The sequence below is a fragment of the Balaenoptera acutorostrata genome, chromosome 4 (genome assembly GCF_949987535.1).
Source record: "Balaenoptera acutorostrata chromosome 4, mBalAcu1.1, whole genome shotgun sequence".
Classification (NCBI taxonomy): domain Eukaryota; kingdom Metazoa; phylum Chordata; class Mammalia; order Artiodactyla; family Balaenopteridae; genus Balaenoptera; species Balaenoptera acutorostrata.
The window spans coordinates 105,032,811-105,045,989 of record NC_080067.1 but is presented as its reverse complement, the minus strand read 5'-3'; the positions used below and the strand labels follow the sequence as shown (position 1 = coordinate 105,045,989).

Below are 13,179 nucleotides of genomic sequence, written 5' to 3'. Positions count from 1 at the left end.
CAGTTCCTCCCTTTGCATTTAACCAGCAGCGCAAAAACAGAAGACTCCACAATTAAATGTCTTAGACTGAGTGTCATCTGAAGAGGTAAGGGGGAGAGAATTCTGGAACTGTGAATTCTTTTGGGTATATTCTTTAGGATTTCCAGGGCTATAAATCGCACCCCCCCCCATTATGTAATGTGGCTTCCGCCTTTGTCCTTAACCTCAAACCATTTTTAATACTTTTACAGGGCTAAACTAAAACACCTCCAGGGTACATGTGTAAATTCACCGAAACAGATGTACCTTAAATAGGGGTTTTCGTTTGTTTGTTTTTTGTGGGGTTTTTGCCTCTTAAAGATAAATGATCTGGATAGAATCTTCTCTGAATAGATACTACTGAAAAAGTTTTCTTTTCTCAACTCTCTTCCTGAAGATCATGCACAGTAAATATGCCAGTTGGCCTTCTCTGTCATTTGCCGCTGAGCCAGAGGATCCTAAGTATGGGGAAAAAAAAAAAGTCTCAAAGAAATGTTGACAAATCATTTTTTTTCCTGTTCAGGTGAAATTCACGCAACATAAAGTGAACCGTTTGAAAGAGAACAATTCAGTGGCACTTAGTGCATTCACAGTATTGTGCAACCACCTTCTCTAGCTAGTTCCAAAAAGACAAACCATTTAAAAACAATGATTAATCTTTTCGTGTTTGTTTTCTTTTCCATGTTCCTCCTTTTATGGGAATACTCAAACTAGCCGTCTGACCAGAACTTCGGCAGCAGAGGAGCGATGCTAAGGATAGAAAAGGATAGCTTAGAAAAGTTTGTTTTTATTCTTTTGTCGGGGAGAGGGGAGGGCAGGTGGTGGGCATGGGCCATCTGAAATAGAGGGGCGGTACTGGTGGAAAGTTGCTAGAGTCAGCAGGTCAGGCGTAACTGCTCTGGGACCTTGGGCAGGTTTCGGAGTTTCTGAACCTTGGTTTTACAAAAGAGGAGGTGGATCTGTATATGCACCTTATACCGATGTCAGCTTTACTAGTTAATAAAGTTAAGTTAATAACTTAAATCAGTGTAACCACTGGAAGAAACTGGGTGAAGGTTACCCAGGACTTCTCAGTACTATTTTTGCAACTTCCTGTGAATCTAGAATTATTTCAAAATAGAAAGCTTAAATTGAAAACATATAACCACGTGAAACTTGTGCATGAATGTTCATAGCAGCATCGTTCATAATAGCCCCAGAGTGGAAACAACCAAATGTCCAGCAACTGCTCAATGGATAAATTAAATGTATAGCCATACAATGGAATGTAATTCAGCCATACAAAGCAACACAGTACTGATTCCTGCTAGAGCATGAGTGAATCTTGAAAACATTTTGCTCAGTGAAAGCAGTCAGTCACAGAAGATCACATATTGTATGACTCCATTTATATGAAATGGCCAGGATAGACAAATCTATAGAGATAGAAAGTGGATTAGTTGTGCCACAGACAGGGGTTGGGATGGGGGTGGAAATGGAGAGTGACCGCTACTGGCTGTGGGGTGTCGTTGTCGGGTGATGAAAACGTTCTGGATTGGATAATGGTGATTGTGGCGCAGCTTTGCAAATATGCTAAAACCTGCTGAATTTTATTATTTAGATGGGTGAATTTTAGGGCATGTGAATTATAGTTCAATTTAAACAAAAGCTTTTAAAAAGGAGGGGGGGATGGTTGAGGTGCCCTCTAGATTCCTTTCTAGCCACTTTGTTCAGAGGGCACCATGATGCCACACCTAGAACAAACGGTTTGGAGTGACACACCTCTAGTTCTCTTGCCATCGTTTCCCTACGCTTGTCGCTGTTGATTTCTCAGGACTCGGTTCCTTGTTAATCTCCCAAGCACAGCTCACACGATGTGGCCGTGCTTTTTTATAAACTTCACTAGTGATGGAGGATATTTTAAGGGAATTGCATCACAGAGAAAGACTACTTAAAATGTGCCCGTGTTATGAGGTCCTGACCCTTCCTGGCTGTGTGTGGAGCTCTGTAGCACCATCTTGCACCCTGGCCCTGGGGATTGCTGCTTTCTCCTCAGTGGGAGCACATCCTCCCTCAGCCAGAGGAGCGAAATCCTGGGTCACAAAATCTCTGCTCTCGCTTAACATACAGGAACCAGCTCTCCACCCCTGGCCATCACCATCGCATTCCGCAAGCCCGCCAGATGCTGTGAAGAGTGCTTGAGTTCTGCATAGGTGGTTATAGAGTAACTAAACATAAATATCTTACTTAATGGAAGCACCTGTGTTAAGTCAGTTGCTTGCTAAATGGATGGGGATTTGCGAAGGCTGCCTAGTTGCTCACCCAGGCAGAATCCATTATGTCAGCAGCGGCAGAGCCAGGTTACGTTGGCAACCAGCCAGGGGGGGAGCATGGTCTTTGACAACTTAAGACGTCAGCAGTGTATTTATTAAAAAGAGCCCAAGCTCTATAAGGGATATCAGTGTCTGCATCACTGCTCTGGCCATCCTCCTGCTTTGCAGTTTCTCTACAAGGCAGCGTTTTCAGCCAGGAGGAGGACTTGAGGGTGAGGGGAGGTTGTGATTCTACATCAACAGAGTAGTCATTTGTGGCAGAGAGGAATACATACGTATTCTGTAGCAACTGCTGTGGTCAGATGTTGGATAGTGAGAGATACAGAACCCATAGTACACATGCTGGAGGAACTGACAGATGGCTCTGTGCAACATAGGTTAACAACATTTGAGACCTCAGTGATTCCCTTACTTCGTAAAAGGGCATGCTGAGATCCAAGAGGTTAGGTCATGAGGCCAGGGTCCCAGAGGTGCTGAGTAGGGGAGCTACAGCTAGCAGTGAGGTCTCCACCCCGGTCCAGTGCACAGGGTTTTAGGCTCTCCGGGCTGCAAGTAGCACTATTCCTAACTAAGCGTGATTTGAACTAAGTGGATGTTTATCATCTCCCATATCACATAGATGTGTGGATTCAGATGTATAGAATCAGGTTTGTGGCTCTAGCTCGCAGGGCAGGCCACGTATGGCTGCACAGACTGGATTGCACAAACCGAGGGAGTGCCGACGTACTGGGTACCACCTGCACGTCTGTATGGATCGGCTCCGGTTATGGGATTGAATTAGTGGCTCAGTAATGTCAGGGCAGCTTCTTGGTGGCTCTCTCTGGCTTTCCCTCTTAGGTGCAAGATGACTACAGCCGCCCTAACCTTGTTATCACATGTCAGTATCTAAGCAGAAAGGACGGGTAGATAAAATCAGTGTTCTGCTCAAACCATTCTCTTCCTGGGGGTAAAGTCTTTTCCAGGGCATTTAACAGACTTCCCTAATATCTTATTGCCCAGGGGTGGTTCACGTGACCACATCTAAACCAACCACTGGCACAGGAATACACTCACCACTGTTAGGCTTGTGAAAGCAGGGCTCTGCCAGCAAAGGTACAAGGGGTAATGGGTGCTGGGAATATGACCAGTGGGATCTGCCAGAGATTGCTACATTGAAGATGGAGTGATACATTTTAATGTATACTATGCTGCCGAAAGGAGTCATACAGCATTTAGAAAAGAAGACAGATCACAGATCACTGGAAGTGGGCAGTTCAAGTTTACTTTCTCTATACTGATGATGTTTCACTCTGCATAGGCCAGTAGCTCTTCTGGATCTGCCTGACTTGATGAGAAACACGGCTTTCACCTAGGGGAAGTGTGACCTCTTACCATTACTATTTCAGCAGCTTTCCAGATTTTCCATTAACAGGTTCAGGCACTCTGGAATGATCTTGTTTTCTGGGTGAGCAATTTGAGGCACATGGATTTCCCTACCTGTTTCCAGAGTGGAGGAAGGAAGAACAGCTAACCTGTTTCTCTAGCTACAAAGTCACACTTAAAGTCACAACCAAATCAGTTTCTAAAATGCACAACCTGTGAATCAGGAAGTTTTAGATTGGAGGATGCAGAAATATAAATATATTTATAAGTAAAATATAAATATAAATATAAATAAATATAAAATTTTAGATTAGAGGTTGCAGAAATATAATATTCTTGCCCATTAGGGATTCACAATTCACTGCAGCTGTTTGTGAATGAGAGTTGTGTTAATTAAATATCTTGAAGTTATGCAGTCACCCAAAGGACACTGGAAGTTATTGATTCACACTAGGGAAACAGGGGAAGCCAGGAGCCCAGGCCAGGTGGATGAAGCCAAGGAGACGATGAATCACTCCTTTGGTAATATGGGGGTACCTGCTGCGGAGGGAGGGAAGCAGTGAATTACAAGGTATGTGGTTCAGACCGTGGATCTGTTCCATTTCACATTTTCCAGCATCATGGGGGCACTGTGAATACCAGCGGCAGAGAAGATGTTATTGCCTAAGAGTCGTCTTAGGCCCACCCCTAGAGGAGTTTCTAGTGTCATGTATGATATTCAGAAAAATGTGTGGATCTTTGCAATATCCCTTGCCAAGAGGAGAAGTAAAATTTCATTGACGAGATTTCCTTTTAAAGGCATCAGAAAACTTTTCCTGTGGTGAAGGGCCCTCCCCTTTCCACCTGCCCCCTACAAAGCTGACAGAGAAAAAAACAGAAAGTGAAATTTTAAAAATGCGGTGACCATGGAACTGTAAAGCGTCTTTGGAACTGGAGTTCTCTTGAGTGAGGCAGTGTCCATATGATTTCTCTCCATTCTTCCCAAGCGGGAGGAGGCCAGAGAGGCTGAGTAGAAGGAATGACCCTCCCTCTGGAACCAGTCCTTGGGGCTCCTGTGAAACAGATCTGCTTGCACCCTTAACTCCCCCTTTTCTTCTGGCTGGAAGGCTTGTTAGGGTTTGTGGGAGGAGGCTCAGGACCTGGAGTTTGAGAGGGGACCAGGGATGTGACCTGAGTATGACAGATGGTAGCTTCTTGTATTGTGATGCTCTTTTGGCCACACGTGATCTGGGGCTTGATTACCAACTGTAATCCCGCCTGATACAGATAACACTGAGGGAAACTTCTGGCTGAGTGTTTATGGAACTGGCTGTGTCTGGGACTGAGCTGAGTTCCCTCTTTCTGGGGTCAACTTCAGAGATTAGGCCTGTGGGGCAGGAGTCCTTTGTGGAGGTTCCAAGATAAGAACTCTGGGGACACATGGTGGTGGCCTGTGCTCCTGGCCCCGCCCCGGCATGTTCGGTGGTACTGGAGTCAGGCAAGCCTGCTTCAGGCTGGGGACCCCAGTCCGGGATGGTTGCTGGGAGGGGAGTGGCCTCCAGCCTTCTTTGAAGGCAGAGGGTTAGTCTACATGCCATAAATTACAGATATTCCTCCTTCACCTCCACACAGGTGACCTCACAGGAGCAGAGCTGTTACTTCCATCCTGTCCGTTCCTAGCCACTCCCTCCCTGGTGCCCAGCCTCACCTAGCGTTCTGCTAGGGAGATGGAGCAGGGAGGTTCAGCCTCTGATTTTGCATCAAACTGGCTGTGAGGTCATGGAAAGAGGAACCACGCAAGCTGTGTGCGTGGGAATTGCTCCCTGCTGTACAGCCCTCATGGGCTAGGTCTGCTCAGGAGGATGGCCGCAGACCCAGAGAGAAAAGGGTTTTGAAGTTGACCAGCATCCCCATCTTCTCCATGCCACCTGGCTGCAGAGCACCGTGGACAGAGTAGCTTCCTGGAATTGGGATTTATGTCAAACTTGTATATAAGAGCACCTAGAAATGTTACTTTCATAGTTAAAGACAAGCAGACTTAGGAAAGAAACTTCTCTAGAACACATTGTGACATGTCCATCATAGGAGGTCTGTGGGTACAGACTCAAGGGGGGCCTGTTGGACGATTGCCCCCCAGCCCCCATCAGTACCATCTGTGAAACCCTGGATCTTCTTGTTTTTGTAACAAAGTAGACACTGATTATGCATGACTCTTTAATATTTGGGAGCTGAAAGTCTCAAAACATAAAAAAAAGTGTTTTTAAAAAGTTTAAGGTATAAAAACATCAAGCAAATAGATGAACTAAACAAATTCTAAATAAAAAAGGGAAGTTTACATGTGTAGGAATGTGTATCCTGTCTCTCCTTAACCTGACAGGACCAACTCCTGGCTCCTTTCGTAGTTCCTGTATTGCTGTGTTCTCTGCGTTTAAATATTCTACAGCATTTGTGCAATTTTGCTACTGATTAATTTCCTAAGAGCCTTACGGTCTGAAGTTCATCTGGTCTGCTGATTTCATGTTTCTTAGAGAAACGGGTTTTTCCTCATATTTCTGTCATGAGGGCCCTGCAAGGACAGTCTCAACAGCCTTCTCCTCTGTAGTTTTGTCTCCAAGAGGAGAAGGACATGATCTGTTTTGTCATTTCTCCAGGCCTGGCTGAGTGGTGGTGAGAGCTTGGAGTTGGATGGACCAGGCCATTTTTTTAAAAATTAATTTTTATTGGAGTATAGTTGATTTACAATGTTGTGTTAGTTTCAGGTGTACAGCAAAGTGAATCAGTTATACATAGACATATATCCACTCTTTTTTAGATTCTTTTCCCATATAGGTCATTACAGAGTATTGAGTAGAGTTCCCTGTGCTGTACAGTAGGTTCTTATTAGTTATCTATTTTATATGTAGTAGTGTGTATATGTCAATCCCAATCTCCCAATTTATCCCTTCCCTGCCCCACTCCCCCTTGGTAACCATAAGTTTGTTTTCTACAGCTGTGACTCTTTCTGTGTTATAAATAGGTTCATTTGTACCACTTTTTTAGATTCCACATATAAGTGATATCATATGATATTTTTGTCTTTCTCTGTCTGACTTACTTCACTCAGTATGACAATCTCTAGGTCCATCATGTTGCTGCAAATAGCATCATTTCATTCTTTTCTATGGCTGAGTAATATTCCATTTTGTGTGTGTGTGTGTGTGTGTGTGTGTGTGTGTGTGTGTATATACCATGTTGTCTTTATCCATTCCTCCATTGATGGTTGCTTCCATGTCCTGGCGATTGTAAATAGTGCTGCAGTTAACACTGGGGTACGTGCATCTTTTTGAATTTTGATTTTCTTCGGATATATGCCCAGGAGTGGGATTGCTGGATCATATGGTAGCTCTGTTTTTAGTGTTTTAAGGAACGTCCATACTGTTCTCCATAGTGGCTGCACCAATTTATATTCCCACCAACAGTGTAGGAGGCTTTCCTTTCCTCCACACCCTCTCCAACATTTATTGTTTGTAGATGTTTTGATGATGGCCATTCTGACCGGTGTGAGGTGATACCTCATTGTATTTTTTTTTTTTTTTCTCATTGTAGTTTTGATTGGCATTTCTCTAATAATTAGCAACGTTGAGCATCTTTTCACGTGCCTCTTGGCCATCTGCATGTCTTCTTTGGAGAAATGTCTATTTAGATCTTCTGCTCATTTGATTGGGTTGTTTGTTTTTTCGATATTGAGATGCATGAGCTGTTTATTTTGGAGATTAATCCCTTGTCGGTTGCTTCATTTGCAAATATTTTCTCCCATTCTGTGGGTTGTCTTTTTGTTTTGTTTACGGTTTCCTTTGCTGTGCAAAAGCTCTTAAGTTTAATTAGGTCCCATTTGTTTATTTTTGTTTTTATTTTCATTACTCTAGGAGGTGGATCAAAAAAGATCTTCCTGTGACTTGTGTCAGAGAATGTTCTGCCTATGTTTTCCTCTAAGAGTTTTACAGTATCTGGTCTTACACTTAGGTCTTTAATCCATTTTGAGCTTATTTTTGTGTATGGTGGTAGAGAATGTTCTGATTTCATTGTTTCACATGTAGCTGTCCAGTTTTCCCAGCACCACTTATTGAAGTGGCTGTCTTTTCTCCATTGTATATTGTTGCCTCCTTTGTCATAGATTAGGTGACCATAGGTGCGTGGGTTTATCTCTGGACTTTCTATCCTGTTCCACTGACCTATATTTCTTTTTTTGTGCCAGTACCATACTGTTTTGATTACTGTAACTTTGTAGTATAGTTTGAAGTCACGGAGCCTGATACCTCCAGCTCCGTTTTTCTTTCTCAAGATTGCTCTGGCTATTCGGGGTCTTTTGTGTTTTCATACAAATTGTAAAATTTTTTGTTCTAATTCTGTGGAAAATGCTATTGATAATTTGATAAGGATTGTGTTGAATCTGTAGATTGCTTTGGGTAGTATAGTCATTTTCACATTATTGATTCTTCCAGTCCAAGAACATGGTTTATCTCTCCATCTGTTTGTGTCATCTTTGATTTCTTTCATCAGTGTCTTATAGTTTTCTGAGTACAGGTTTTTTGCCTCCTTAGGTAGGTTTATTCCTAGGTATTATATTCTTTTCTTTTGCAATGGTAAATGGGATTGTTTCCTTAATTTCTCTTTTGGATCTTTCATTATTACTGTATAGGAATGCAAGAGATTTCTGTGTGGTAATTTTATATGCTGCAACTTTACCAAATTTATTGATGAGTCTAGTAGTTTTCTGGTAGCGTCTTTAGGATTTTCTATGTATAGTATCACATCATCTGCAAACAGTGACAGTTTTACTTCTTCTTTCCAATTTGGATTCCTTTTATCTCTTTTTCTTCTCTGATTGCTGTGGCCAGGACTTCCAAAACTATGTTGAATAAAAGTGGTGAGAGTGGACATCCTTGTCTTGATCCTGGTCTTAGAGGAAATGATTTCAGTTTTTCACCATTAAGAAGGATGTTTGCTGTGGGTTTGTCATGTATGGCTTGTATTATGTTGAGGGCCAGGCCACGTTGGCTGAGAGCTGAACAGTAGATAGTCCACTGGCCTAGGCTGATTCCAGCCAGCAACAGAAAGTCCCACTTCATGTCCTACTTTAAAGCTCTTTGCCAGGAACACACAGTAAACTTTTCATTTGTATTGGCTAAGCTCCAAGAACCAGTACCTGTTTGGGGAATTGAAGTGAGCACGGGCAGGTACAAGGAAGCTGCACTTTGCCAACCAGATTCTATAATGTCTGTTTCCAAACTTATAAGACGCAGCAATAACCCAGAGCTGGAATCTCAGGGGAATGGGTAATGCTGATGGAAAATACATACACATCTAATATGAAACACACTTGTATCAATATTAACATGCAGAATCCTATATTGAGGGGTATTTTTGTAGTCCAAAGGTCTGGACTCAATCCTAGTTTTACCTCTTTGGAGTATGACTTTGAAATGTCACCTAACAGATTTTTGAATCTTTCTTCATTTGTAAAATGGGAATATCAGGCTTACTTATCTCAGTGGGTGGTTATGGGAATCAAATGAGGGGATGTATGTGAACTGATATGCCTTAATAGTTGCTAACGATGATATACTTCCTATGGAATGTTATTTCTTGAATTTTATATCTTTCTAACACATCCCTAGACCTGTAAGTTACAACTGGTTCTTTTTCTACTTGTGCAACAAGTGAAATCTTGTATTGGGTTCCTCAAAGTATGAATGGGTTCTTGGAATCACCCAGTTTTGTAAAAGATGGCTCAATCTCTCTCTTGTCATTTGCCCAACAGTGTGCCGTGTAAAAAATGTGTGGTGGTTGGTAATGGAGGAGTTTTGAAGAATAAGACGTTAGGAGAAAAAATTGACTCCTATGATGTAATAATAAGGTAAATATATCTTCTATTTGCTAACCTGGAATTGTTTCAAAAGAATCTAGTTTCCTGCTTTAGTACCGCTGCGTTTTAAAAGGAAGTAGAGTTGCTGTAGTATGTTTAAGTACATTACACATTACTCGAGTTGTTGGCTGGAGTAGGCCTAGATTTCAGGTCATTTATTTAGCACATATTTATGAAATCCCCTTACTATGCCAGGCACAGTTCTAGCTCTAGTTCTAGCACAGTTCTAGGGGGATATAGCAGGGAAAAAGAATAATGTTCTTGTTCCCCGAGGAGCTTACATTCTAACGAGGGGAAGAAAACAGTAATTAAATAAAGAAATGTAGTAATAAGTGCCGTGCAAACAATTAAAACATGTGTGATAGAGAATGACTGAGTGGCTATTTTTGAATTGATGACTGTTTTGAAGGGGCGACATCTAAACTGGACCTAAGACCACACAGTACCGGCCATATGAAGACTAGGGAATACAGACAGAGAGGATGTTTACTGCAGGTCTTCAGGAGGGTATGATGCTAGGTTTAAGAGCAGCAGCAAGAAAACCAGTGAGGTTGGAGGGCAGCAGGCTGGGGGGGTGGTGCAATTGGCAGCTGAAGAGGTAGGTAAGGAGCAGGCTGTGTAGGACTTTGTAAACTGCGATTAGAGCTTGCGTTTTATTTTAAGTATAACAGAAAACTTTTGAAAATTGTTAAGCAAGAGAGCAACTCTATCTGGTTATGTCTTTAAAATACCCTGGTGATGGCATGGACAATGAAACAGGAAGGACAAGCTGTGGAAATGAAGAGGCCAGTTAGGTTGCTGCATTTGGGTAGAGAATGGTGGCTTGCAACAGGATTGTCATGGCGTGGAAGGAGATAAGGGGCTAGATTGAGGCATGTTTTAGAGGTAGAGTTAGCAGGATGTTCTGATGCATTAGATGTGAGCAGAGATGGGAATAAAGGAATGCAGGATACCTCCTCCTAGGTTTTCAGCGTAAGAGATTGGCTGGATAGTGGTTGAGTTGGGGAGGACCAGGGTAGGAACAGGTTTAGAGGAGAATCAAGGCTACTGTTTGAACATACCAGGTTTGATATGCTTATTAGATTTGCAGTGGATAAGTCAAGTAGGCAGTTAGATAAACAGGTTAACATCTTCATTGCGAACAGCCTGTAAGTTGTACTTAAACCATGGACTGGGTGAGATTTCCCAGGGAGAGACAGAGAAGAGGGCCCAGGACTGAGCTTTGAAGTAGTCAAAACTTAAAGGTTGAGCAAAGAAAAAGGAGTTAAAGAGTTGGAGAGGATCTACCAGTGAGGTAGGAAGAAAGACAGGAAAAGGTGATCACAAAAGCCAAGAGATCACAGTGTTTTAAGACAGAGGGAGGTTTCAAGCATGACAAAGGTTGGTGAGAGGTCATGTAAGATAAGGACAGAGTTCACCATTGGACTGGCAAGCTGAAGCTCACTGTTACTCTTGACAGAAGAAGACTTGGAGGCACAGTGTGGGGGAGAAGCCCAAGTGGAGTGGTTTGAGGAGAGAATGACAGGTGAGAAAGTGGAGAAACCAGTAGAAGCAACTCTTTAGAGAAATTTCACTGTGGAGTTGAGAAATGAGATAGTCGCTGGAGATGATTATGGACTCAAAGGAGATTTTCTATTTTGTTTCCTTTTATAAAGATAGATTCTAAAGCATATTAGTAAACTGATGGAAATGAATAAGGAGGTTGGTGTGGTAACGAGAGAGGGGATGGGGTTCAGAACACCAGTGTGGTTATCTCTGCTGTGGAAGGGAAAGCTGGCATTGTGGTTACAGCTACCAAGAGTCCTATAGATGTAATGGTGGGGAAATGCGGACATTTCAAGTTCTATTTTCTCATTGAAAGGGTGAAGTCAGGTCATTATCCGGGATAAAGTTTGTGTGTGTTGGGAATGGCTATGAATAGTCTTCTGAAGAGTGGGAAAGCTTCGCGCTGGGCAATGCATTAGGATGACCTGGCAGTGCTTGGGCGTTTTGCTGGGTTACAAGCTGAGGGTTTCTGCATAGAGTGGTCACCTTATTTTCTGTTGATTATTCATTTTGAGGAAGCTGTGAAAATTTATCCACAAAACAATGTTGAAGCACTCACAAATTTCTTTGTAATTGTCTAAAATCTGGTCACCTAGAACCACACCAGGCCCTTGTGGGAAAATGCCATTAAAGACATTATGAAAGTCATTTCCCGTGTTACTAAGGCTGCCTTATATCACACAGTCAGTGGCAAAGGGTCAAACAGTATTTATCTCCTAGGAGACAGTGTTTTGGGAACAATGCATTCCTTTTCATAGCACACCTTCATGGTGTGTGCATAAATAGTATATGTCTAACCTTGGCTTTGAGTATCCACAAACCCAACACTGGATCCTTTGTGGTTCTTTGGTTCATGCCAGAGATAGTCATTCATTTGGTTGTGCTTGGGTATAAATATAGCAATTTTATGTTGTTACTTTATTTCAGAGCACAACAATTTTGGTGGGTTTTCAAATCACCTTAACTGTGACTCTTGCCTGTTAGTCACTGAGACACACGTCCACCTGCTACATCATTGTGTAACCCTGGGCAAGTAACTTTATCTCTATGTACATTGGGGCCCTCATCTACAAACACAAGGGGTTTTGTCTGGATGTCCTCCCAGGTCTCTTTTAGCTTTGAGTATTCTGTGGTTTTATGTTCCCATTTGTTTCATTTTGTCTTCAGTTTTTCCGGAGGTAAGAATGAATTATCAGTGTCCCCACAGTTAATTTTCAAACACAAATGAATGTTTCTGCCTTTGATCAAGCAGCTGTTTCACGAAAGGGAGTTATCTCCTTGGCTGTTATGTGTGAAAGATTGACGGATTGCCGTGTGGCTTTAGAGCCCTGGTTACACGGCTGACCATGTTTGTCCAGCTCTGAAAGCTCTGAGAACTGTGATGGACATGACCCGTACTGTGCTTGGTCTACATATCTTGTGTGTTTTACTACCCACAGAATGAATAATGGTCCTGTTTTAGGACATGAAGAGGAAGTTGGGAGAAGGACTACCTTCCGACTTTTTTATCCAGAATCTGTTTTTTCAGATCCCAATCACAATGATCCTAATACTACGGTGATTCTCACTGCTTTTAAGCCGCTTGATTTAAAGTGGCTGTGGGAATTGTTGACAGGTGGCAAAATAGTAAGTTGGCAAAATTGATCTGGCTTCCAATTACCTTCATTTTTTTTTTCATTAAAAAAAGAGACAACAACAAGTTGTATTTTCTATTTTCTTACTTTATTTCAGAATACTAATGGTTTTTGGAAGAAACCAGCATTAAATCTGATCTATAAACCTTATCAAATCAGAATATTAGATCCTTTCATTATCAGAACAGCAGCTTATGAACTGCTTCATTTCCCGAAAGTGTTTCCCAAAAATCAGGTATGTATTTTCCTTTGTACAGTTTCAAACTAAAGACCTCACTGGGGTGGGATAGAGGGTGTTTGGGGCTCTTGGAAACTGGATGAGAACCACGACTCGTGAGGTGGCTTCACTCATGTCTGGGTTAGTGAAATCACGTATCTTTGGATTTTAGCTTTATGTTTTTCAGGTTGCAAGGAAAAGAACCTT

The 13,179-nt window shown here is 42.2% G+C and overlaps 1 protein-coding gene across 8 annotated transcripts in view; it reads left to right on the top strand.

Annotated features, from left to right (window-relative positions):
* Positions 1–13,179, top strand: part of ST3GAL6 (ST3 beta-galactoside alpha-2,3-sialyltransferase 6) — an 86,753-nt gene that overhangs the window by 57,388 nt on the left and 16,186 nt on the right. For all 8 annotated transcript variants that reach the window (XM_007164053.3, XM_057546003.1, XM_057546000.1 and 5 more), the window contains 3 exons: positions 9,472–9,567; positions 12,561–12,747; positions 12,853–12,990. In XM_007164053.3, the coding sequence (XP_007164115.1) occupies positions 9,472–9,567; positions 12,561–12,747; positions 12,853–12,990 (421 nt within the window). The remainder of the gene's footprint in view (positions 1–9,471; positions 9,568–12,560; positions 12,748–12,852; positions 12,991–13,179) is intronic.